At 45.2% G+C, this 27,397-nt stretch overlaps 1 protein-coding gene across 1 annotated transcript in view; it reads left to right on the top strand.

The window, feature by feature from the left end:
• col5a2b (collagen, type V, alpha 2b) overlaps positions 1-26,791 on the top strand; it is a 279,221-nt gene extending 252,430 nt beyond the window's left edge. The window contains exons 48-55 of the mRNA XM_078228547.1: positions 952-979; positions 4,165-4,272; positions 4,586-4,639; positions 6,835-6,942; positions 8,411-8,693; positions 16,915-17,105; positions 21,187-21,429; positions 24,368-26,791. Coding sequence (XP_078084673.1) covers positions 952-979; positions 4,165-4,272; positions 4,586-4,639; positions 6,835-6,942; positions 8,411-8,693; positions 16,915-17,105; positions 21,187-21,429; positions 24,368-24,514 — 1,162 coding nt within the window. The 3' untranslated portion in view covers positions 24,515-26,791. The remainder of the gene's footprint in view (positions 1-951; positions 980-4,164; positions 4,273-4,585; positions 4,640-6,834; positions 6,943-8,410; positions 8,694-16,914; positions 17,106-21,186; positions 21,430-24,367) is intronic.
• The last annotated feature ends 606 nt before the right edge of the window (positions 26,792-27,397 follow it).

The raw sequence follows: 27,397 nt of genomic DNA, 5'->3' as shown, positions 1-27,397 counted from the left end.
CACGTGCCGGAAAATTGGTGATAACCCCATTGCAGCTATTTCTGGGAACTCCAAGGGATTAGATACCAATCAGGCATTTAACTACCTGCCATCTGGGTTTCCGTGCCTTTAAAGGCAAATAGCATTGCCTCCAAGAGCTGCTGGCCAAGTGGAGGGTTGGCAGCCCTTCATATCCAGCAGTGCCACAAAGAGCATTGAGTGATCTCTGCTAAGAGTGTAGCAAGCCCCTGAGCAGCAGCCATGAAGCAGGCTTGCTGGGCCCAGACAAGGGGGCTATCGTTGGGGAGGCCCAGGGATGGAGCGGTGTATTTTTCAGTGGGGGTGACCCATGCCACCAGGGGCCCTTTGTGGGACACAGAGTGCCCTAACTAGAGGGCGTCCCCATCTGAGTCTGCAGGGAGGACGCCAGAGTATACCCACATGGCAGATGGTGCCCTCCTGCCTGCTGCTGGTAGAGTAGTGGTAGAAGGATGAATTGTCTACTGAAGGGCCTCAATTAGTCTCCAAGTTGGAAGGCTGACCTCAACTTTCTCTGTTCCTAACTTAAGTGGAGGAGTCCAGGAGGTGATGGGCTCCCGCTAACCCAAGCCTTCCCATCTGATCATACGGCTCCTTCCGAGCTCCCAGCCCACTGGCTGCAGAGGTAGGAGAGACATTAACTTACACCCAATGTACCTGGTAATGACAAGAATACAAATCATTTCACCTTTGAGGCTTGGGTGTGAGGCTGATGTTGAGTGGTAGAGTTTTGTGCTGGTCACATCTATCCGTTGTGTTTCAATAGTCACAAAACAGTGGAATGAAAGTCTATTCTTCCTGAAAAATATCACGGTTTTACTTGGATCATATTTATCTCGTGTTGGAATTCTGCAGCAGCAGTGCTGGAACAAAATTACAAACAGAAAACCATGAAAATGCACACCCGGCCTGGCAGCTTCTGTGGAACAAGAGAGGCAGAGTTAACCAGCGGGATTTTCCTGTGGGCATAGGCATGGGCAGGAATTTTGGCCCTCTCCAAGTTTTCCAATCTTGCCCATGATGGTGCCCACCACTGGCGGGATTGGAAAATCTTGACCAATGATTCAGGTCAAGGATCAGGCCAAAGACCTCTCACCAGATGTGTCATCGAATTGGAACATTAACTCTGTATTTCTCTCCATGTATCTTGCCAGTCCTACCGAATGGTGGTTCCAATATTTTCTGTTTTGTTTTCATATTTCCACAATGCTTTGCTTTTGTGTTAGTGACAGGACAAAATGTTGGTTTATGAGTATTCATTATGAGAGCTAATATATAGCATTTATTGGCAAACCAGGTCTTTGCCATTCGTGTGAAAGGAGCTGATTATGAATCAACAGCCTTTCACACAGTGCCCACTGTTCTTCTTTATCAATTAAATAGAAATGAGAATCGGGCAGGGTGCAAAATACAATTCCAGTTCACTCTCAACTTATTGTGCGCTGCTGGCAAAGTCCAATATTATTGTTCTTTAGGGCACATGTAATTAAAACTGATGTCGAATGTAAATTGACTATTATTTAAATAGCAAAATCAATAATAGAATGAATGTAAAAAGTTAGTTCAAATAAAGAGCAGAGAAGTAAAGGAAACATGAGTTAACTGCTGTCCAAAATTATGGGGTAGATTTGAACTTTCACCAATGGGTGGAGAGCAGGCTGATTGGACTTCCACTCCCATTATGCATATTCATTCTCCTTTCTATTATCTTACACAGAAAGGAAGATTAGATGGGTTTGAAAACAGGCATTTAAGGCATTACCACCCTTCTCACTCAAAGATGCTTTCAGAGTCAGGAACAACCCCCTTGGGGTTTCATATGATTCAGAGATTTGTCCTGAAATTACAGCAAAATATACAATTGCTTCTTGCAGCATTTCAAATTACTCTAATTCCTATTTCACTGAGGGATTGACACACTTATCATAAATAGATTATTGCCACTGCTAATGTAGCGGATATGAATTTCAGGTGGATGCATTAAGCTGTTTTTGAGGGACACGCCAATGTACATATAAAGCTATGCATTTGTTACAACAATGGAAAGCAATCGATTGGTAAGATTCAGGGGGCCAAAAGCATATTTCTGAATGAAAGTTAGCAAATTCATGCTACTTCCAAATTGGTAGATTGTGATAGAGAAACAGAAATGGAATTATTACTTTCCGTCCTTTTTTTCCTCAGTCATATGAAAAAAGTTACACTTTGGGCATGATTAGTGACCCGGTTGTAAACTGCACTCAGAATGGTGCCAATTTTAAGAACTATTTTCTTTTTTCTCGAGTTTATGCTTAAACTCATTTGCATATTGTCAAATGGAAAATCTGCCATGGATCAGCCCAATTGGGCAGCATTTTAGGGCATAATTTAAAGACAAGTGTGCTTTTAAAAATGATTCCTTCATGTATTTAGCTGTCGCCATTTGATTAATACAGTTTAATTGCGTTCATCACAAAAAATAAGTATTTTCAATCACCTGTGAGTAACCTGATTTTTAAATCTGAAAATGGGTGGCACAGTAGCACAGTGGTTAGTACTGCTACCTCACAGCGCCAGGGACCCGGGTTCAATTCTGGCCTCGGGTGACTGTGTGGCATTTGCATGTTCTCCCCATGTCTATGTGGGTTTCCTCCAGGTGCTCCAGTTTCCTCCCACAGTCCAACGGTGTGAACGTTAGGTTGATTCGCCATACTCAGTTGCCCCTTAGTGTCAGTGGGGTTAGCAGGGTAAATACATGGGATTACAGGGATAGGGACTGGTTGGGATTGTTGTTGGTGCAGGCTCGATGGGCCAAATGGCCTCCTGCACTGAAGAGATTCTGTGATTCTATGAATTAATTTAAAAATCTGTACATAACTATTTATTCATTGCATTTGGTTACAATAGTCATTTTCTTAGTAAAATGTTTTAAAATGTAAAAGCTTCAGTATCAGTCACTGGAAGAAGCGCGCACTTACAGCCGGCAGCAAAGAAGGCAAATGGTATGCTGGCCTTCATAGTGAGAGGAATTGAGTATAGGGATAGGGATGTTTTGCTGCAATTGTGTAGGGTGTTGGTGAGGCCACACCTGGAGTATTGTGTGCAGTTGTGGTGTCCTTATCTGAGGAAGAATGTCCTTGCTATAGAGTACAGCGAAGGTTTACCAGGCTGATTCCTGAGATGACAGTTAGGATTATATTCACTGGAATGTAAAAGAGTGAGAGGGGATCTCACAGAAACTTTTAAAATTCTAACAGGGTTAGACAGGGTAGATTCAGAAAGAATGTTCCCAATGATGGAGAAGTCCAGAACTAGGGGTCATAGTTTGAGGATAAGGGGTAAACCTTTTTCTGTCCACTGAAGTGGTGGAGGCTACCTCGTTGAATATGTTTAAATCACGGATAGATGGATTCCTGATCGGTAAGGGAATTAGGGGTTATGGGGACCAGGCGGGTAAGTGGAACTGATCCACTTCAGATCAGCCATGATCTTATTGAATGACGGGGCAGGCTTGAGGGGCTAGATGGCCTACTCCTGCTCCTATTTCTTATGTTCTTATGTTCTTTTAGAACTGAGGTGAGGAGAAATTTCTTCATCCAGAGAATGATGAATGTGTGGCATTCGCTACCACAGAAAGTAGTTGAGGCCAAAACATTGTCTGATTTCAAGAAGAAATTAGCTTTCGCTCCTGGGGCTAAAGGGGTCAAGGGATGTGGGGGGAATAATCAGGATATTGAATTTGATGATCAGCCATGATCAAAATGAATGGCTGAATGGCCTGCTCCTGCTTCTAGTTTCTGTGTTTCTATGTTTTAAAAGGTGCCTGTTGGTATCCTTCAATCAAACAAAAACTAAGATCTCTTGGAGGCTCACAAACCGTTGCAATTAGTAGAAACTTGCATTGTGATTCAATTCAATCTGGGCGGGGCCGTTTTATTTTAGGGGCAGGTTTTTGGTGTGATCTTTGTAAAGCTGAAACAGAAGATCACTGAATGGAATCTATGCTTGTACCAACCAATGGCTGATTTGACCAATTTTGTGCAAATTGCACTGAGCAAAAGGGTGTATCCTAACAGAATCTCCTACTCCAGCTACTCGAATTTTATCAAATTATGCTGGATTTTATTATTAGGGAGACTTATCTTAATTTTGGATTGACTTCCATAGGGTCCTCAAGGTCCCCGTGGTGACAAAGGTGAAAATGGAATTCAGGGTGAACGAGGTCAGAAAGGTCACCGTGGATTTACTGGTTTACAGGGTCTTCCTGGTCCTCCTGTAAGTAACTGAACACCTAGTAATTGTTATTTCATATCACCTCAAAGGAGATTTTGCAGTGTAAAATTCATTTTGCTATATTTAATACAAAGTTTTATCTTACTCTATAATATTTTCTTTGTGTTATATTTGTACTCTTGATAAATATAGTAGGTTATATCTTTCTGCTTCTATTTGCATCTATCTACGATATTCCACCCATTAAAGTGAATGGGAATTTCAGAGTATTAAATGCAGAAATAGAAAATCCTGGCCAGGATTCTTCGACTATCCAAAGGATTAACCAAATCAAATGGTGTTTTCTCTTTATTAGGGTCCATCTGGCGAGCAGGGTGGTCCTGGAATTCCAGGGCCTTTTGGTCCAAGAGTAAGTATATTTCAACACCTACCAGTTTAATAGCACAAGCAGAGTTCACCAATAATCATCTTGTGAGTTTCTTTAAACCATGACTCAGAATTTCCTCATAGCTTGAGGTACACTGGCATTTCTGTTCCAAGGCATACAATTGGGATTTTTAGGATATTTTGGCACAAGTTGGACCCAGGAAGTTTAAGGCCAGAGTAGTTACCAAATTTCCAATTTGAATCAAGTCCATGGGCCAGAACTCTACCACCTCACCCCCCACAGAATCGGAGCGGGTGAGGGTCCTACAACGGAAAATTCCGTTGAACTTGGGTGGGAATTTCTGGTCTCGCCCGAGCAAGGCTGTAAAATCCCGCCCAAATTTTATTTATATATATCTATATATCCTATAAAACTCCTTTCTTTAAACTTTGTCAAAAGCTAATACCAATGGTGACAAAACATGTATGAATTAATCAATTTGTGTGTCATAATCAAATCAGTATAACACAGGCAAATAGTAATATTGTTGTATGGAGTACATTTTCCAACTGTGGTCCCTAATTCTATAAGATTATGGTACCAAAGGTAGGCAGTCAACGATTTGTTAGTAATTTTAAGATTGTTTATCAAAAGGCAACAGTTTATGCACTAATTAATTAGAAAAGAGTATACGGCCTGTGAGAGCAGTTTATTGAAGGCTGGCTCAGAATGTGTTGATCTCAGTAGCTTGTGCCCTCTAGTTGAAGTGTTAGGGAACCCTTCCCTCGGTTTTCCTCCTCCATGTCTTGTTCGTCTTCCATCTGAAGACAAAGCATAATGAGTACTGCCAGCTGAGCAGGACTGCTGCTGATCCCTGAGCACTTGTTCATATACCCTTTTTCTGAGGGCTGATAGCTTACCCAGTGTCAATCGCCAATTCCAACCCTTCTGACCAGGGAACAGGACAAGTACCCAGGATGCCAGGGTGATCACCCCCAGCCCCCACTCCCAATCGTCACCCTGCTTGGAGTCAGCTTTTTAGTTTCTATCATGCTGAGGGTTGTTTCTTAGCCCTTTCCAAGCACTTACATAGATAAGGGGGTTACACAAGCAAGACATCATCCTACCAATTTAGGAATGTCAACACGGGGTTGCCTGAATTAAGTGAACCTACTGTTTCCAGGGACTGTTTAGAAATTGTCTTTCAAGAATGAGAGAGTAAATACTATGTGAGCTAATCTCATAAGAATTCTATACCATGCAGAAAGTACCATGTATGAAAGACAATCATTTCTTACAGTTTGGAGTAGAAGCCATCAAGGGCGGCATGGTGGCACAGTGGTTAGCACTGCTGCCTCACAGCTCCAGGGACCTGGGTTCGATTCCCGGCTTGGGTCACTGTCTGTGTGGATTTTGCACCTTCTCCCCGTGTCTGCGTGGGTTTCCTCCGGGTGCCCCGGTTTCCTCCCACTGTCCAAAGATGTGCGGGTTAGGTTGATTGGCCATGCTAAATTGACCCTAGTGTCAGGGGATTAGCAGGGTAAATATGTGGGGTTATGGGAATAGGGCCTGGGTGGGATTGTAGTCGGTGCAGACTCGATGGGCCGAATGGCCTCCTTCTGCATTGTAGGGATTTTATGATTCTATAAGTTTCTATCCACATAGCATCAAATTTCTGTATTTCATTCATTATTATCAAAGGTGGCACGGTGACAGAGTGGTTAGCATTGCTGCCTCACAGTGCCCGGGACCTGAGTTCAATGTCTGTGACTGTCTGTGTGGAATTTGCACATTCTCCTCGTGTCTGCGTGGGTTTCCTCTGGATGCTCTGGTTTCCTCCCACAATCTAGGTGGATTGGCCATGCTAAATTGCCCCTAAGTGTCAGGAATTAGTGGGGTAAATATGTGGGATTATGGGGATAGGGGCCTGGGTGGGATTGTTGTTGATGCAAGACTCGATAGACCGAATGATCTCCTTCTGCGCTCTACGGATTCTATGATTCTATGATTTCTTGTGTCCTAGTATCTGATTTATGTTGCTGCAGCCTAATAAAAATGTTTTTCATAATGGTAATGCTTTTACCTTTGTGTAGCTGGGACCGTAGTGTGAAAGTTAGCACTGAGGTTTCACTGAAGTGGCTCAGAGTTGACCCCACACAGGAACATTTGCTAACCCTGTACTTCAGTTTGAAGTTTCAAGGGCATTCACAATTCTGCAATGTGTCATTTTCTTTTAGGGACCTCCTGGTCCAGTTGGTCCTCCTGGAAAAGAAGGTCACTTTGGTTTCCCTGGGCCTATTGGGCCACCCGGTTCACGTGGATCTTCTGGAGAAACTGGCCCTGAGGTAAATGTGTACAGGAATGCATCTCCTCAATATATTTTACCTGACCACTAGTTTATCTACGTCTTTGCTGAACCATAAGCTAAAAGCTAATTGAAAAACACCAGTGAAGAGAATTTGTAATTGGCATTAAGCTCTGTAATCGTAGTTAACATAAATTATATTTACAGTCGGTAGAATTTTGTCCCGATTTTAGAGTTGTCTCTAACGAAAGTGAATGATCAAATGGTGTTAACCTTCTGCCTGGTGCATCACAGAATATTTAAAAGTCCCCCGATTGGAAACTCCCTGAAAGACCATAATAAAGTTAATTTTAAAATTCAAATTGCTGGTACTATCTGGCTGTATTGAGTACATACACTAGAATTTTGAAGAATCTGGCATTTAATCCCAATTAGAATTTGGTCCAAGTATCAAGTTGACTCATTGATAATACTTGCACTTGAATCAGAAGGGCATGGGCTCAGGTTGTCTTCCGGGACTGGAGCAAGTAGATCCACTTTAGTAGAGTACTCGGAATGCTGCAGTTACCATCATTTGGGTGAGATGTTAATCTACCTGTTCATAGGCATTATTAAAAGAAAAGCCTGTTGATTACCATTTATCCCTCACTGCTCTTTGGAGACTTTCTGTGTGCAATTTGTTTTGCATTCACACAAGTATCAATTCACCAGCAAGCCACTCCAAGTCACTCACTGTGCTGACTTGGAAATATATCATCGCTCCCTCACTGTTGCTGGGTTAAGATCTCAGACCTCCCTCCCTAACAGCATTGAGGGTGTACCTATACCACAGGGACTGCAAGCATTCACGAAGGCAGCTCACCACCACTTTCCCAAAAGCAATTAAGAGTGGGCAATAAATGCCCAGTGACGCCCGCATCCCCGTAAATGAATTTTTAAAAATGTAGAAGCTGTGAAATACTGTGGGATGCTTTGAAGTTGTGAAAGATGCTATACAAATCCAAAGAGGTAAATTTTCCAGTCCCGCACGCCAAGGGAATAATTGCGGGTGGGATGGAAAATTTGACGGACGTTTAAAGGTCCATTGACTTCAGGTGAGAATTTCTGTACTTGGGGCAGAAGCGACTGGAAAATCCCGCCCAAACGCTGGAATTTTCTGACTGTTCACACCAGCAGGGTTTTCACATCCCGCTGTAGTCAACGGAGATTAGGCTTGTCGCCAAATTCTCCAACTTTGCTGCAGTGGGAGCGTGGTGTGAACGGGTGGTAAGATTGCGGCCCAAGTCTTTTTAATAATAAAATTAAAGTTAATGGGCAGAAGTCTCTGGCCACGCTGGTCTAAAAGCCGGAAATTCGCGCCCGACCGTCAATGGAGTTTCACATTCTCCGCAACACACCCGCTAAGATTTCAGTGGCAGGCGACATGGGAGAGTTCCGGCCAATATCTCTGTGTAAATTAAGCATAAATATAAAAGCTCAAAACTGATTCTTCAATTTCCTATTAACAGGGTCCTTCTGGTGAGGAAGGACCACCTGGTCCTCCTGGTCCCCCTGGTCCTCCCACTGCTGCCTATGAGGATATTGTGGGCCATTATGAGATGGAGCCAGATACTTTGGATATATTCAATGCCGACGAGACCTCTGATACTCTTCCCAAGACCTCAGGAGTGGACGCTACCCTCAAATCCCTCAGCAGCCAGTTAGAAACCATGCGCAGCCCAGATGGTTCTAGAAAGAACCCAGCTCGCACATGCCAGGATCTTTTATTCTGTCACCCAGGAAAGAAAAGTGGTATGTATTTGGACAGGAAGTATTCAGTCCTGTAAGAATTTGGATAATTCTTTCGGAAACAGTAAACATTTCCTTTTGACAGAAAACCCAGTGACCACTTAGCACAAAGCTTTGAAGGCTGGGTGGATGGTTGGGCCACTGAAAAATGGCCTATGGCTCAGGCTGGGATAGTCTAACTCAACTTGATTATAGTCTGCCCACTCTCTACACAGAAAGACTGGGAAAAGGGCACTGAGAAACATCAGACCATTGGCTGCTCACCAGCTTGAGGGTAGGTGGCAGCGAGGGGGTTTTTTGGTCTCTCAGAAGAGAAGGGGTAAGTCTGCGGAAAGGAGGGCCAACTGTGCCGTCTTGCTTTCCCACAAAGGAAAGTCTTGAACTTTCCTGAAAGACTTCTTCTGATGTGCAGACCTGCCTCAGCCTGGTGGGAAAGTCATGGTAACTTCTGCACTCAGACTCCAGTTAAAATATAATTGGAATCCCAAAGAATCAACAGCATGCTACTTTGATAGATCATGAAAACCCCTTCTCCTTTAGGTGTGTGCTTGATGCACCTATGGGTTAAAATTGGATTTATTTATTAGTCATAAGTAAGGCTTACATTAACACTGCAATGACGTTACTGTGAAAAATAGTGCAGAAAGATTGAGTTCTGAGAGGGTCAGTAAACTACTTGTTTCCACCTGCTCATTCTTCACAAGGTGGACAGGGCTAACATCAGTGTCTACCTTCTACATTGGAACACAGCAACAGGAATAAGATGTTCATCACCTTGAGTCCATTCCACCAGAAGCTGACATGCTGGAAATGATAGAAATACCAAGCTATTGTGTAGATACTTTTGAGCGAGTTTGTTTTCCTTATGAATTACAATACCAGTAATATGTAATCCAGTAAATGGCCCAGAGTAACAGCAGTAACATCTTTGGCTCCTATCATAGCAGGATATTGATCAGTATTCAAAGCAATATTAATAGGTATGTTCCAATCGATGTGAGGATATTGTGAAAAATATTTAGTGTGCAAACCAGTAAAATGCATTTGTATGATACAGTTGGGATTATTTCTGCAACATTTTTTGGACAATATCCCTTTGAAATGCCACAAACTGAAACAGACTCAGAGAAGATTGTCATAGAATCATAGAATCATACAGTGCAGAAGGAGACCATTCGGCCCATCGAGTCCACACCGACCACAATCCTGCCCAGGCCCTATTCCCATAACCTCACGCATTTACCCTAGCTAGTCCCCCTGACACTAAGGGGCAATTTAGCATAGCCAATCCACCTAACCCGCACATCTTTGGACTGTGGGAGGAAACCGGAGCATCCGGAGGAAGCCCACGCAGACACGGGGAGAATGTGCAGACTCTGCACAGTGACCCAAGCTGGGAATCGAACCCAGGTCCCTGGCGGTGTGAGGCAGCAGTGCTAACCACTGTGCCACCGTGCCATCCATCATCCTTTAAAGTTTGAAGTCACGCCGAAAAGTTTATAAAACAGGAGCTGATAACATTGGGGAAAATAATATTGGCTGAAATTTTCCGGCCCTTCCTGCTGGCAGGATCTTCCGGTCCTGCTGATGGTAACCCCCGCCCCCCACACCTCCCCCCACAACCCCCATCCCTCCTCCGTGGTATGTTCACTGGCAGTGGAGGGTGTAGGGCACACAAAACCCATAGATATAGGCGGGTCCAGAAGATCCCATCCCGGCCAATGGCGGGCTGTCTCCACTGTCGGAAAATCCTGCTCATTTACCGGAATTTTACCGCTCCATCCGCCATGGGAATCGGAGTAGGTGAGGGGCGGACCATGGGAAGATCCATAGACCTTGGGTGGGATTTTACGGTTTCGGGACAAGAGCTGCTCAATGGGCAGGATTTTACCACCTTGCTTGGGCGAGATCATAAAATCCTGCCCGGAGCCAACCGAGTTTTTCATCATGCGAGCGGTAAAATTCCGGCTATTGAGTCTGTATAGCTCCCCTAGTGGTCAGCCACATTAACCAGCTTTTTCTGTTTCTGTTTCTGATTCCAGCATCTGCAGTATTTTCCTTTGATGCATTTATTAAAATGAGCTAAAATTACAAGGTATAAATACTGACGTTCAGGAACCTGATCAAATGAGTGAAGGGATTCGTAAGGTCTCAAAAGCCATTAAATTAATTTTAATTAATTTTAGTAAGTTATCAAAGAAATCTTTATGGCTCAACCATGCAATCCGAAAATCAGAATTGGTATCATCACAGTTATAAAATACGGCATTAAAAGTTTCAGACCTGCTGGGACCATTGGAATAAATGTCAGATTAAAATTGATTTTTTTATTCATTCTTGAGCTGTGAATGTTAATGACACAGCCAGCATTTATTGCCTATTCCTAATTCCCTTGCAAAGGTGGCGGTGAGCTGCCTTCATGAACAGCTGCAATCCATGTGGTGTAGGTACACCCACAGCGCTGTTTGGGAGAGTTTCAGGATTTTGATCCAGCAACAGTGAAGGAAGTCAGGATGTGTGTGACTTGGAGGGGAATCGTAGAATCATAGAAACCCTACAGTGCAGAAGGAGGCCTTTCAGCCCATCGAGTCTGCACCGACCACAATCCCACCCAGCCCTATCCCCATAATCCCACACATTCACCCTGCTAATCCCCCTAATCTACGCATCCCGGGACACTAATGGGCAATTTAGTATGGTCAACCCACCTAACCCGCAAATCTTTGACTGTGGGAGGAAACCGGAGCACCCGGGAGAAACCCATGCAGACACGGGAAACATGCAAACTCCACACAGACAGTGACCCAAGCCAGGAATCGAACCCAGGTACCTGGAACTGTGAGGCAGCAGTGCTAACCACTGTGCCTCCATGCTGCCCCAAGCTTGCAAGCTCTGGTGCTCCCATGAATCCGCTGACCTTGTCCTTAACAGAGGTAGATATAGTGGGTTTGGAAGGTGCTGTTGAAGCAGGCTTGTGATGCACCTCAATGAGCACCCGGAAACAAGGCTTTAGAACTGAAGGCTTTAATACATTAACAATGAAACTACTAACACAAATTCACCCGTTCAGACTGAAGGGGTCCTGCCGGAGCAGGGGGTCTTATACCCTGCCACCGGAGGCGGGACCCCACTGGAGTGTGCCATGATAACACTTAGGACAGGTAAACACCCTATCCCAACAACATAGTACAACCCCAGTGGTGAACCAACGATGGTTCACCACATTCACCCCTCCTTTAGGAACCAAAGGTGGCGGGGTGGATGAAAACAGACAATGACAAAAAAAATAACAGGATTCACAAGTCCAGACGGTCTGGAGGACCACACCGACGCTGCGATCTTCTCAACACCGGTTGCGAAACCGGAGCAGGTGCTTGCGGTGGCTCTCTCAAAACAACATCTGGCTGTCCCCTCAAAGACTCCCGGGCCGGCCGGCCCTGATGAGGCGATGGTGTAGGGGATCCTGGAACGTTTGGTGGTGGTGGTGGTGGTGATGATGGTGGCGCCGATCTCCGAGTCTCAGGCAAGCTGTACCTGGGAGTAAAAGTGTTATGCACTGGTCCCAGTGCTGACCGCGCCACGTCTGGGGAAGTAATGAGGAGTAGTGGATCTGTGACTGGGGGAATAGGAGCGACAGGAGTTGCTACGTCCCCTGCGGGCGCCAGGTCTCTAATGGAGACAGTGTCCTCTCGCCCGTCAGGATATGCCACATAGGCATACTGAGGGTTGGCGTGGAGGAGTTGGACCGGTTCGACCAAGGGGTCGGACTTGCGAGCCCTCACATGGCGCCGCAGAAGGACGGGTCCTGGGTACGTCAACCAGGCTGGCAATGAGGTCCCCGAGGACGACTTCCGAGGGAATGAGAACATCCTCTCGTGGGGAGTAGCATTGGTTGCCGTACACAGGAGGGAGCGGATAGAATGGAGCGCAGTTGGAAGGACCTCCTGCCACCGGGAGACTGGAAGGCCCTTGGATTTCAGTGCCAGTAGGACAGCCTTCCAGACTGTAGCATTCTCCCTTTCCACCTGTCCGTTACCCCTAGGGTTGTAGCTCGTGGTTCTACTAGAGGCAATCCCGAATGAGAGCAGGAATTGCCTCAAGTCGTTGCTCATGAACGACGAGCCCCTGTCGCTATGAATATAGCAGGGGTACCCGAACAGGGTAAAAAGCTCACTGAATGCCTTGATGACGGTGGCAGTCGACGTGTCCGCACAGGGGAAAACAAACGGAAACCGGGAAAATTCGTCTATTATGTTAAGAAAATAGACATTCCGATCCGTTGAGGGAAGGGGGCCCTTAAAATCTACACTCAGCCTCTCAAAAGGGCGAGTGGCCTTGACCAAATGTGCCCGGTCTGGTCGATAAAAGTGTGGTTTGCATTCTGCGCAAATCCGACAACTTCTAGTAACTGACCTGACCTCCTCCACCGAGTAGGGTAGGTTGCGGGCTTTTATGAAGTGGTAGAGTCTGGTGACTCCAGGATGACACAGATCATTGTGGAGAGCCTTCAAGCGGTCCTCCTGCATGATGGCGCATGTTCCGCGCGAGAGGGCATCCGAGGGCTCATTGAGCTTCCCTGGACGATACATAATATCGTAATTATAGGTGGAGAGCTCAATTCTCCACCGCAAGATCTTATCGTTCTTGATCTTGCCCCTCTGCGTGTTACTGAACATAAACGCCACGGATCGTTGATCCGTGATCAGGGTGAACCGCTTACCTGCCAGGTAATGGCGCCAGTGTCTGACTGCCTCCACAATGGCCTGAGCCTCCTTTTCCACCGCTGAGTGCCGAATCTCTGGGCCTTGAAGGGTGCGGGAAAAAAACGCGACGGGCCTGCCTGCCTGGTTTAGTGTGGCGGCTAGGGCGAAGTCCGATGCATCACTCTCCACCTGGAAAGGGATGGATTCATCCACCGCGTGCATCGTGGCTTTCGAGATGTCGCTCTTCAAAACCTTGAAGGCCAATTGGGCCTCCGGCGTAAGTGGGAAGGTCGTGGACTTAATGAGCGGACGAGCTTTGTCCGCGTAGTTGGGGACCCACTGTGCATAATACGAAAAGAACCCGAGGCATCTCCTCAGTGCTTTCGTGCTAGCGGGCAAGGGAAGTTCAGTGAGTGGGCGCATACGGTCTGGATCAGGGCCAATGACCCCGTTTTCCACCACGTATCCGAGGATGGCTAACCTATGCGTACGGAATACGCACTTCTCCCTGTATAGGTCAGATTCAGGCGAGATGCAGTGCGTAGAAAGTGTTGGAGATTCGTGTCGTGGTCCTGCTGGTCATGGCCGCAGATGGTGACGTTATCCAGGTACGGGAAGGTAGCCCGCAACCCGTTCTGGTCCACCATTCGGTCCATAGCACGCTGGAAGACCGAGACCCCATTGGTGACACCAAATGGAACCCTGAGGAATTGGTACAGACGACCATCCGCCTCAAAAGCCGTATATTGTCGGTCCTCTGGGCGGATGGGGAGTTGATGGTAGGCGGACTTAAGGTCTATGGTAGAAAACACTCGGTACTGCGCAATCTGATTGAACATATCAGAAATGCGCGGGAGAGGATACGCATCCAGCTGCGTGTATCTATTAATGGTCTGACTATAGTCGATGACCATCCGAGGTTTGTTCCCGCTTTTGACTACCACGACCTGCGCTCTCCACGGACTAGCACTGGCCTGTATGATCCCTTCCTTGAGGAGCCGCTGAACCTCAGATCTAATAAAGATCCGGTCCTCAGCACTGTAACGCCTACTTTTAGTAGCGATGGGCTTGCAGCCAGGTACCAGATTTTTAAAAAGGGATGGTGTCGTGATCTTCAGGGTGGATAGATTGCACGCGGGGCGCTTTGGGCAATTTGGAGGCTGCGGCTGGTTCCCTACTGCCAGTGAAGGGAGTGGCCCACCGTACTGTAGGATCACACTCCTCATGTGGGCCATAAAGTTTAGTCCGAGGAGAATTGGCGCGCAAAGGTGAGGTAGCACAAGGAGCCTGTATTGCTCGTAAACTGTGCCCTGTACCTCAAGAGTTACCATACATCGTCCTTGGATCGGTACAGACCGGGACTGTGATGCCATGGAAATTGTCTGTTTGGCAGGGAGAACCCGGAGTCCACACCTTTTAGCAGTTTCAGGGTGTATGAAACTTTCGGTGCTCCCACTGTCAAACAGACAATTCACAGTTCTGCCACTAACCTTTACCTCCATCATGGAATGTTCCAGTCTGTAATGCCTGGTCTGATCCAGAGAGATCGACGCCACCGTTGGCCCCTGGGCGTCACTGCATGCTGCCGATGTGGATGCTGAGGACCCCTGCTGGTCGCTGCTGCATGCTGCCGATGTGGATGCTGAGGACCCCTGCTGGTCGCTGCTGCATGCTGCCGATGTGGATGCTGAGGACCCCTGCTGGTCGCTCCTAGTCGTCGTGGACCATGATGGCCGCCCCCATGAATCGCATGTGGCCGAGGGCTCCAAGCGCAGCGACTCCTGGTGGTCTTCCTCCTCCTCTGTCTGCCACGATGGCGCCGTCCTGAGATCGCACATGGTCGGACCTCGTGGGTACTGCAGCGCCGAAAGAGATGGTCTCCGTTCTGGAGGGTTACAAGCTGCACTGCCGTTTTTAGGTTTGGACCTGCAGACTTTGCCGTAGTGGCCTTTTTTACCGCACTGGCTGCAGATTGCCGTTCTTGCCGGACACTGTTGCCGTGGATGCTTGGCCCCACCGCAAAAATAGCATTGCTGGCCACCTGGAGCTGCCGCCGTCGTCGAATCGATCTGGGAGCGCGGGTTCGCGGGGCGAGGAGGGAGCAGAGCTTGCTCCAACCACGTTGACTGCACGTGGTCCTCGGGGTACAGCGCCAAGCTCTTCGACGCCGCCTCCAACCTCACGGCCATCCCCATTGCCTGGGTCAAGTTGAGTTTCCCCTTTTCTAATAATTTAAGTCTGATGTACGAGGACCCTACCCCTGCTACGAACGCGTCTCGGGCGAGGTCTTGCATGTACTGCTCGGCGGAGACATTCTTACAGTCACAACCCCTGGCAAGCTGCAGGAGTTCATTGGCGTAGTCTTCTATGGTCTCGCCCGACTGCCGACGTCGTGTAGCGAGGAGATAACGAGCGTGAATCTCGTTGGGTGGCGTAATGTACCTATTCTTTAGGAGCTCGACGGCACCCTGGTAAGTGGAAGCTGCACGAATGGCTAGGTAAATCGTGTCGCTTACCCTTGCGTGGAGGACCTGGAGTCTATCACTGTCTGTAGTGATAGCTACCGAGGCTGCCAGGTAGTCCTCGAAGCACTTCCACCAATGTTCGAACGTGTTAGCTGCACCGACCGCACGTGGGTCCAGTGTCAGACGATCCGGTTTTAGGATCTGTTCCATATTCTCAGTTAATGTATTAAATTGATGCACCTCAATGAGCACCCGGAAACAAGGCTTTAGAACTGAAGGCTTTAATACATTAACAATGAAACTACTAACACAAATTCACCCGTTCAGACTGAAGGGGTCCTGCCGGAGCAGGGGGTCTTATACCCTGCCACCGGAGGCGGGACCCCACTGGAGTGTGCCATGATAACACTTAGGACAGGTAAACACCCTATCCCAACAACATAGTACAACCCCAGTGGTGAACCAACGATGGTTCACCACAGCTTGGAAAGTTGTATTCAGTGCATCTTGTAGATAGTACCCACTGCTGCTACTCTGCATCAGTGGGTGGAAGGAGTGAATGTTTAAGACAGTGGATCACGTGAACTGCTTTGTCCTGGATGGTGTCGAGCTTTTTTGAGTGTTGTTGGAGCTGCACTCATCCAGGCAAATGGAGAGCATTTCATCACACTCCTGAATTGTGCCTTGTAGATCATGGACAGACTGAAGAGTCAGGTGAGACACTCACTGCAGAATAATATATATTCTCTTAAAGTGAAAGTCTCATGCTTTGTGCATATTTCTTCTTGGATTAGCTTTAAGATTTTCCTCTTGGGAGGGGTTTATCTATCTTCCTTTAGAGAATTAAATAAAATATGTGAGGGCTATGGCAGGACAAATTAAATGTAAGCTGCTCAGGTAAGAAGGCCATTTGAGAGAAATGGTCTTCTTCTGTTGCAAGTTTTGTAATGTCTGACAGGCACACATATGAGAATAGGACAGTGCTAACTTTATGTGTAAAACTGTTGGCGATTACCTTTAAATACCTAAATATCTGAATGTGCATATGTTTCACAGGGGAATACTGGATTGATCCTAACCAGGGTTGTGTTGAGGATGCTATTAAAATATACTGCAATATGGATACTGGTGAGACCTGTATTCTTGCCGACCCATCTGAAATCCCACGTAAAACCTGGTGGAGCAAAAGGAATGGCGATGATGCTGGACACTTATGGTTTGGTGACTCCATGAATGGTGGATTGCAGGTAAATAAAATGACACTGCACATCATGGTGCAACAAATATACTTTCCCACTCCGTTCATTTTGTAGCTAGGATCAGAACAAGTAAAAACATTGGCTCAGATCTTCCAGTTTCCGCATCATCGGAGACCAGGTGGAGACCAAGGTGCACGTTGGGACTCCAGGGAAGTATCAATGGTCAGGCCTCCGTGGGAATTGTCCCCCCTCCTCAGTCACTCACACTGACCTCTTCCTGAACACTGCTGTGTGTTGTTTTTGAGGATTTTATATTCTTACAGCTCGGGGGTCATGTCCTTCAGAGTCCATTGATAAGTATGATTATTGAAAGTTAATACTCATCAATTGAGAGCGATTTTCTGGAGAATATAAGAGGAATAGTTGTGAATATATCTTAACACTGCAAAGGAGCACTGTCATTGCTGAGATATCCATTACTGGCGTTTGTGACGCTTCATCCATTTGTTTTATCTCTTTTACAGAAGCACATTTTAAGAGTTTTATTTGTTACACATTTAACACTTACTTAGAATGCATTTGTTTATTTTTCCATATTTTTAAATAAATGATTCCATGTAATTGAGTAGCAGAATGTGAATCTACACTGACTGAAGAGAGAGCAGAAATGTGTTGTTTTATGGAAAGTTCCCTGAAGTGTAACAATTCACAGCAAGCGAGCAACATTTAAGAGCATCAGGATTGAAGATGATAAAACATTTTATTCAGTAATTATAAAGGAAGAGTGATATTTGTTTGGTGTAGACCTACTGCTTTTTAAAACAACTGTAAGCATAAAATCATGCCACAGGACACACTTTTAACAGGCTGTTGCAAGTTCCTGATACGGTGCAAGCACGACGCATTTTTATTATTCATTCACTGAGTGTGAGCATCACCAGCTAGGCCAGCATTTACTGCTTGCCCTATTTTCCCTTGAGAAGGTGGTGGTGAGCTGCCTTGTCAAATACGACTGAGTGGCTTTTCGGTTATATAGTCGGTAGGTCTGGAGTCACATGTGGCCAGACTGGATAAGGAGGGAGACTTTCCCACCCAGCAGGACATCAGTCAATGAGATTTTTAAAAAAAAGACAATCAGTAGCTTCATGGTCACTATTAATTCCAGATTTATTTTAATTACTGGAATTTAAATTTCAGTGGTGACGGGATTTGAACTTGTATCTCAGTCAGTCAGTCTAGGTCTCTTGATTACTAACCCATTGACGTAGCCACTGTGCTATCATACTCCACAGACCAAAATCAGGGAACTGCCTGTTGATATAGTGGGCAGAGAAGTACAGAAATATTTTTCCTGCTGGTATCTGACATTGAGATTTCAGAACCATTGCAAATAACCAGATTGGAAATCTCCCCCATTGCGAAGCATGGAGTGAGAAAGAATAAAATATCACCTTGTGAATATTTGGAATGAATGCTCTGTGCTGTATTGGATACATCATTATTTTAAAATAATATTCATCTGGAGACATCTTTCAACCAGCAGATGGTGATGTTGGACTATATTAGATTTGCGGCATTGCTTTATGAAGTGCAACACTGCTCCCTACTGATAGAAATACAACACTACAGGCTTGGGTAAAACTGAGAAGGTTTATACATTGTACCTTAAGATACATTCCCTTTGAGGAACTATACCTAATTCATGCCTTCATTAAAATTTACAACTACAATTGCCTAAATACAGTGATTTTGATTAAAGTTCTGCTCAAATACTTCGTAAGATGGATTCTGACTGTATTCAGTAGAAAGTTTTCTACTCCCAATTATAACAGTAGTTTGCTTCACATTCACCAGCCTCCAAAGGTTCATTAAAATTTGCCATGCAGGTGCAGCAAACAATTTTTTTTGCCTCTCCCATAATTGCTCTTGAACTTAGCAGCTCACTAAGCCACTTTAGAACCAGATTGCTGTGAGTCTGGAGTCACATGTAGGCCACACCAGGTAAGGATGGCAGATTTCCTCCCCTAAAGGGCATCAGTGGACCAGATGGGGTTTTATAGCAATGAGTTAATGGTCATCATTAAACTTTTAATTCCAGATTTTTTACTGCATTCAAGTTTCATTATCTGCCACAGTGGGATTTGAACCCAGGTTCCCAGAGTATTACCCTAGATCTCTGGATTACTTGTCCAGTGAGAATACCACTACACCATCATCTAGGACAGCAATTAGCTTGTTGGCCTTCACCACAAGGGGATTTGGGTGCAGCAGTAAAGATGTCTTGCTGCAGTTGCTGCACCTGGAGCATTGTGTACAATTTTGGTCTCTTCATCTAAGGAGGGATACAACATGTCATTGAAGGAGTGCAATGGAGGTTCACCAGATTAATCTCTGGGATGGTGGGATTGTCTTATGAGGTAAGATTGGGGATACTAGGTCTGTATTCTCCAGAATTTCAAAAGTTACAAAACTCATTGAAACTTACAAAATTCTTATAGGACATGGCAGGATGGATGTACAAAGAACAAAGAACAAAGAACAATACAGCACAGGAACAGGCCCTTTGGCCCTCCAAGCCCGCGCCGCTCCCCGGTCCAGGATTGAATCCTGAATCCAGGATCCCCGCCCAATTTTCCAGCCTATCTACATACCAATATCCTATCCACCGAGCTGTCCCTCACAGCTACGATGCTTTGTTCATTACAACCTATTAACTCACCCCCACCCCCCCATTCCAGACCATGTGATCTCCAGGGAGAGGCGAAAACCCAGAGTGAAAAACCCCAGGGCCAATATGGGGAAAAAAAAATCTGGGAAATTCCTCTCCGACCCCTTGAGGCGATCGAAACGAGTCCAGGAGATCACAATGGTCCTGATCGGAAAATGCTTCCCAACCCTAGTCATTTCCACTTCCACGAACACCATATGAATTCCCTGCCCCCGAGACAGGTTCCCAACTATCCGTTGCCTCACTCTGTACTGGCACCAGCAAGATGATCATAGAATGAAGCCTTGATGTAGATGAGGTATTTCCCTTAGCTGGTGAGTCTAAAACCAGGGGACATAATCTCAGGATAAGGGGGAGGCCATTTAAGACTGCGATGAGATAGAATTCCTTTACATGGAGGGTGGTGAATCTTTGGAATTCTCTACCCAGAGGAGGGCTGTGGAAGCTCAATCATTCCGCATGTTCAAAACAGAAATCAATAGATGTGTAGAGACTACTGATATCATAGAGTCATAGAGGTTTACAGCATGGAAACGGGCCCTTCAGCCCAACTTGTCCATGCTGCCCTTTTTTTTGAAACCCCTAAGCTAATCCCGATTGCCAGCGTTTGGCTCATATCCCTCTATACCCATCGTACCCATATAACTATCTAAATGCTTTTAAAAGACAAAATTGTACTCGCCTCTACTACTACATCTGGCAGCTTGTTCAAACACTCACCACCCTCTGTGTGAAAAAATTGCCCCTCTGGACACTTTTGTATCTCTCCCCTCTCACCTTAAACCTATGCCCTCTAGTTTTAGACTCCCCTACCTTTGGGAAAAGATATTGACTATCTCGCTGATCTATGCCCCTCATTATTTTATAGACCTCTATAAGATCACCCCTCAGTCTCCTATGCTCCAGAGAAAAAAGTCTCAGTCTATCCAGCCTCTCTTTATAACTCAATCTATCAAATCCCAGTAGCATCCCTAGTAAATCTTTTCTGCACTCTTTCTAGTTTAATAATATCCTTTCTATAATAGGGTGACCAGAATTGCACACAGTATTCTAAGTGTGGCCTTACCAATGTCTTGTACAACTTCAACAAAACATTCCAACTCCTGTATTCAATGTTCTGACCGATGAAACCAAGCATGCCGAAAGCCTTCTTCACCACTCTGTCCACCTGTGACTCCACTTTCAAGGAGCTATGAACATGTACCCCGAGATCGATATCAATGGATATAGCGATAGCACAGGAAAGTGGTGTCAGGTAGATAGTCAGTCATGATCTAATTGAATGGCGGAGCAGATGTGATGGGCTGAATGGCCTACTCCTGTTCCTGTGTCTGCAGTGTATATTTAATCTTGCAAAACCTTCCTTGAATCATTTGCTGAAAATCCTTTTTACTTCTACAGTTCACTTACGGTGACAAGCAACATGCCCCGAACACCGTCATGATCCAGACAACATTCCTCCGCCTTCTGTCCAAAGAAGCTTCCCAAAATATTACCTATCATTGTAAGAACAGCATTGCTTACATGGATGACCAGGCTGGCAACCTTAAGAAAGCATTGGTTCTTAAGAGTGCCAATGATATTGAGATCAAAGCAGAGGGAAACAACAGATTTAAATACACCATACTGGAAGACGGCTGCACTGTAAGTATTAAGAGTTGACTTATTTCAGTTACAAGGATGTGTAGCAACAAGTTATCAATTCTGTGGAGGGGAATTTTAACTTCCAAACAGACAGCTTTGGTCAGATGGGTGGTTAAAGTGCTAAAACTTGAACCCTGACCCCAACTCACCGCCAACCTGCCCACTTCCTGTTAAGATGGAGGTAAGGCAGGGCTGTGAGTGGGTAGCCAATTGTTCACAAGAGATATGTTGTCAATTTAAATACTATAATGAAGCAGTCTGATATCAATTCTCTGTTTCAAGTTGAACTCAGTGGGTAAAGGAAGGTGGGGATTTCTGAATCCAGAGGTACATTCCTTTCAGTTTACATACTAGGTCCTGGGTACCTGCCTCATAATCACCCCCATAGACATCCTCTCCCCGCCCCACAGCCCTTTCAATCTGCTCCTGACCTTTGCCTCATAAAACCTCTGATTCCCACCCCTCAGGTCTCTGATCTCTCATCACTCCCCCAAACCCAACACAGTTTCCAATTTCCCACGCACAACCCCTATCCATGCCCCTGATACCCATCCCTGCCCCTGATACCCATCTCTGCCCCTGATACCCATCCCAGCCTCTGATACCCATCTCTGCCTCTGATACCCAACCCTATCTCTGACACCGATCCCTGCCTCTGATGCCCATCCTTGCCTCTGATACCCATCCCAGCCTCTGATACCCATCCCAGCCTCTGATACCCATCCCAGCCTCTGATACCCATCCCAGCCTCTGATACCCATCCCTGCCTCTGATACCCATCCCTGCCTCTGATACCCATCCCAGCCTCTGATACCCATCCCAGCCTCTGATACCCATCCCAGCCTCTGATACCCATCCCAGCCTCTGATACCCATCCCAGCCTCTGATACCCATCCCAGCCTCTGATACCCATCCCAGCCTCTGATACCCATCCCAGCCTCTGATACCCATCCCTGCCTCTGATACCCATCCCAGCCTCTGATACCCATCCCTGCCTCTGATACCCATCCCTGCCTCTGATACCCATCCCTGACCCGACACCCACCCCTACCCCGATACCCACCCCTGCCCCGATACCCACTCCAGCCTCTGATACCCACTCCAGCCTCTGATACCCACTCCAGCCTCTGATACCCATCCTTGCCTCTGATACCCATCCCTGCCCCAATACCAATCCCAGCCTCTGATACCCATCCCAGCCTCAGTTACTCATCCCAGTCTCTGATACCCATCCCAGTCTCTGATACCCATCCCAGTCTCTGATACCCATCCCAGCCCCTGATACCCATCCCAGTCTCTGATACCCATCCCAGCCCCGATACCCATGCCTGCTCCTGATACCCATCCCAGTCTCTGATACCCACCCCAGCCTCGGATCAGCAAGGCCCTTGGCTTTTTACTTTTCACATATCCCAATTTCTGATTTTCCTCCCCACCCTTCAATCTCTGTTCAAAATGCTCCAACATATGAGAACTACTGGCCCTTACCACCTGCTCCAACCACCATCACTCCCCTGTAAAACAAAATGCCCTCCTGTCCTCTCCCCAGCTGCAGCCTTCAAATGCCACAGGTGGAACCTGTACAACAGGGAGTCCAGAACCAGGGGTCACAGTCTGAGGATACAGGGTAGACCATTTAGGACGGAGGTGAGGAGACATTTCTTCACCCAAAGAGTGGTGAGCCTGTGGAACTCATTGCCACAGGAAGTAGTTAATGCTGAAACATTGAATGCATACAAGTGGAGTCTGGATATAGCACTTGGGGTGAATGGGATCAAAGGTTATGGGGAAAAAGCAGAATTAGGCTATTGAGTTGGATGATCAGCCATGATCGTAATGAATGGCGGAGCAGGCTCAAAGGCCCAAATGGCCTCCTCCTGCTCCTATCTTCTATGTTTCTAACAGCCAATCAGCCTCCCAATCTGCAAGGCTGCAGTCTGGGTAACAGATAAAGAATGAGTTAATCAGATCCTGCTGTTAAATTTGTCAAAACCTGCGAGAAACCTCTTTTTTCCGGGTTTCCCGACCTCATTCCAGCTCTCCTGCTCCCTCCATTCCTTATCTCAGACTGAGACTAAATAATGACAGATTTGTTTGCGATAGCTGCACTGTATCAGAGCACAGTAAATTGTTGCTGTTTTGCCAGTTTTAGTCTGAGGTTTCGTGTTTGTTCACACGAGAGATTAAAGTTCCTATTAGATATCAGAATGACTACTTTCATCTGATGGGTTAAACATTTCATTGTTTCGCTCTCTCTCAAAAGCAAATGATCCGCCTTTAATTTGTGGTCAGAGATGAAATGACAATGATCATCACTGACCTTGAAGAAAGCTGCACTGAGAATCTAGCAATCTCTGTGAAGAGAACATTATCTCTCTCTCTCTCTCTTGACTGCAGCATTGCTTTTGTGAACTTTTTATTTGGTTTCTAACAGCAGGAGAAATGAGGAAGTTGATTGATTTCACCGTTGTGGGCTCAGCCAGGGAGGACCCACAGTGCAGCCTATAGTCCAGCAGTGAATGACAAATCACTGCTTCATGTCTCTGTTAACTTGCACTTATGCTAAAATTCTGAAATTGTGGTCAGATGCTGTCCCCTAGAGCTCAACAGACAGCTTCCTAGCGAGATTAGGTTCTGGCCCCTCCCCCTACTGGCAAGAATCACATTGTGGCTTTTTTTTGGATGAAATGACGTAAAATTTCATTTCTCAACTGGCTGTAAAAAACAAATCTGAAACTCTTCTGTTTTCATGCTCGTTCAGCACTTAGAAATTTTCCCGTAAGATCACTCCTTCTGACCCTATGAAGGATGGTGACCATGTAAGCAGTGTAGCCCTTGATCGACATAAGCATTACTGTCATATAATATTGCAAGTGGCATGGTTTGCCACAATAGATTTTTTATTGTACTGATCCACCTGAGTGTGCTTTCTCTGCAGAAACATACCAATAATTGGGGCAAGACGGTCTTTGAATATCGAACACAGAACACAGCCCGCCTGCCAATTGTGGATATTGCGCCTGTGGATATTGGTGCTCCCAATCAGGAATTTGGCATTGAAATTGGCCCAGTTTGTTTCTTGTAAAATAAAAGGACTTGGAGACTTTGAAAACATTCCTGGACTCTTGAATTAATGGCTGATCCAATCAGCACTGTATATATAAAGTACTTCGAATTTCCAGCCCTTCACAACAATTATTTATTGTTCATATGAACCCAGTTAGTAAAATTAAGATGTGATTAAAAACTGTGGAAGATTCCGGGCAGTTTTTAGTTTTATTGGCTCTTACGTGACAGGAATGAAAACAGTAAGATTTTCACTCTAAAACCTAAAGAAAGAGATACAAAATATAGTTTCAGAAGCGTTCACCTCTGAGAATGTTCCATCTGATAGTTATTGGGGTTAATCTGGTGCACTGACATGAAGCCTGGATTGGAGATCGGGCTACACGTTTGCATCCCAGGCTCTCTGACCCACACTTCCTGCGAGCACTGCCCCCTGGACATGAGTGTGGAATCTCTCCTTTTATCTCCTAAATAGAATATGCTCCGATATCAAGCTTACCTACTGCACGTTTAAAAGATGTAGTTTTAAAAAAAAGGCTCCCCATGTTTCAGCTACCTCATCTCTGTCAGAAGCTAGGATACATTGGTGCTTGTCTTTATTAATTTGTTCTCCAGGTGCTATATTTCCAGGCTTCCTTCTGTGTTTGTTTACAAAAAACAGGAGACAGAGGAAAGAAATGATGGTGCTAGTTATAAAGATCCCATTCCCTGCAAGCTTTTGATGAAGTAGCAATAAACCCACAACATTACTGGCATGTTGTTGTTCATTTTGATATTACTGTCGTGTCAACTTCTTCGAGTATGAATGGTGTTCCTGATCTCTCAGTACAATTAGTAATAGTGAAGTCTGCATGTCTTGAAGACATGTAGGCAAGTCCATTTTGCAATGTTTCTTTCTCTATCTCTTCAACGATGTTCTTTAATTCTCCAATAAAAAGGACCATTTTACAAGGAAACCAGAGATACTTTTTGGTTGAATTGATTGATTCTCCCACCATTTTTCCCCGCCGCTCCCCCACCCACCCCCGCCCACCGGCTCTCACTCCTCCGCCCCGCCAGTAATGATTGCAAACTCATAAACCTCCGTGGCTGTCTGATAATGACATTTGCAAAGTGTCTTTCACTCCAATCTGTTGCACCGCTTTTAAGCAGTATTGGTATAATCAATATTACAATGAGTCCATTAGATGGGAAGGCATCTTTGTTAACAGTGCACAGATCTCCAATTTATTTCAAAGTGCTGGGGAAACATCCAACATCCAATACAGAGAAAATAAAATATAATTTATGAAAAAAATTGTATTTACATCAATAATATCAAACTGTTACAGGTTATATTCAAGTACCAGATTTATTGCTATGACTGATAGGGTGACCCCAGTTATTTTATTTGCATGATTATTTCTTTGACGTTTCAGTGGTTTGGGTCCTTACCTTTTGCACATTGCCTTTCGAAATGTTACTAGAAAAGTGATGACAGGACCTGTATTCAATTGCATGACTAATCGGTCGATTCAGATCGCAAAATGCTTGTAGTTGGACATTCTTTTTGATTCATTATTTTGTAAGATTGCGCTTCTTCATAGATGCTATTTGCTTTTCATTTCCCAACACGTTTTCCTACTACTTGTTTTACATTGTGATAACTTTTTTTGCCTTAATTTTGGTACGCTTTTAAACAGCATTGATTTGACTTAAGGCTAACTGAAGGTATATTGTAACTCAAATGCTTCTGCAACATGTTATTTGAAAAGGTTTTTGTGCTAGATTAATGAGATGGAATGGCAATTTATATTTCCAGATAGCTTGGAGTTATTATATCCATGTGTTTTTCTCTTTATTCTTAGCCACAGAAATCACTCCGGTTGGAGACTTGTATAGCACTTTGCCTGCTCTTATGTAACAGTTAAAATGATTGGGAAAATTAAATGTTGAAGCAATTTTATAGTGTTTAAACTTTTATTGTGTTTACTAAGGAAGTAAACACTCAATAGAACAAAGGGTTAACTGTAGTTTGCTTTAACTAAAGAAACCTGGTTTACATGGGTTATTTGTTCTAATGTTAATTTAGGTTTAACTGGACATTCTTGCACTTGGAACACCCAACAAAATCTGAATGCCGGTCCATAAAGAAGAAATATTTACTTTTATGTAATGTTTTATCACATCTCTCAGAATTTTCTTCGCATTTCAAAGCATGCCTTTGGAGTGCAGTGTTTAATGTTATGTAAACAATAGTGACTACTGTTTCTGTTCCCTGTTTATAGTGCTGTACATAAATATCATGAAACGAGGAGCCAGTTGCCTGCTATTTTATTCCTTTGACATGAGCTGACATCTATGCCTCAAACAGGCAGGGCAGAAATGATGAGGAGGGTTAAATTAGTGAGATTAAGCACACCGATTCCATTCATGTTGGTTTAACATTTCACGGATCCAAATCATTCCAATGATGAGGGTCCCACAAAACACACACTGGATGCATTATAACACTAAAAAGTTACAGCATTTTGGCGTCCCCGTTTCGACTGAACTGTCGGTCAGGGAGAGCTCGTGCTGTTGGTTGCCCAGCAGCAGATCCATGGCTGGAATTGGTAACTGATTGATATAGAGACCAGACCATCTCCTTTTGGCAGTCAGTGTAAACCAGAAGAAGTAAGGGGAGGCAAAAATATAAAAATACTGGAAAATCTCAGCAGGTCTGACAGCATCTGTGGAGAGGGAGTAGAGCCAATGTTTTGTGTCTAGATGACCCTTCATCTGGCTCATTTATATCCTTTAGGGAAGGAAATCTGCCGTCCTTACCTGTTCTGGCCTACATATGACTCCAGAGCCACAGCAATGAGGTTGACTCTCAACTACTCTCTGAAATGGCGTCGCAAGCTATTCAGTTCAAGGGCAA

Source organism: Mustelus asterias, chromosome 14 (genome assembly GCF_964213995.1).
Source record: "Mustelus asterias chromosome 14, sMusAst1.hap1.1, whole genome shotgun sequence".
NCBI classification, from domain to species: domain Eukaryota; kingdom Metazoa; phylum Chordata; class Chondrichthyes; order Carcharhiniformes; family Triakidae; genus Mustelus; species Mustelus asterias.
The sequence above is the reverse complement of the archived record's forward strand: the minus strand, read 5'-3'. Positions and strand labels throughout refer to the sequence as shown.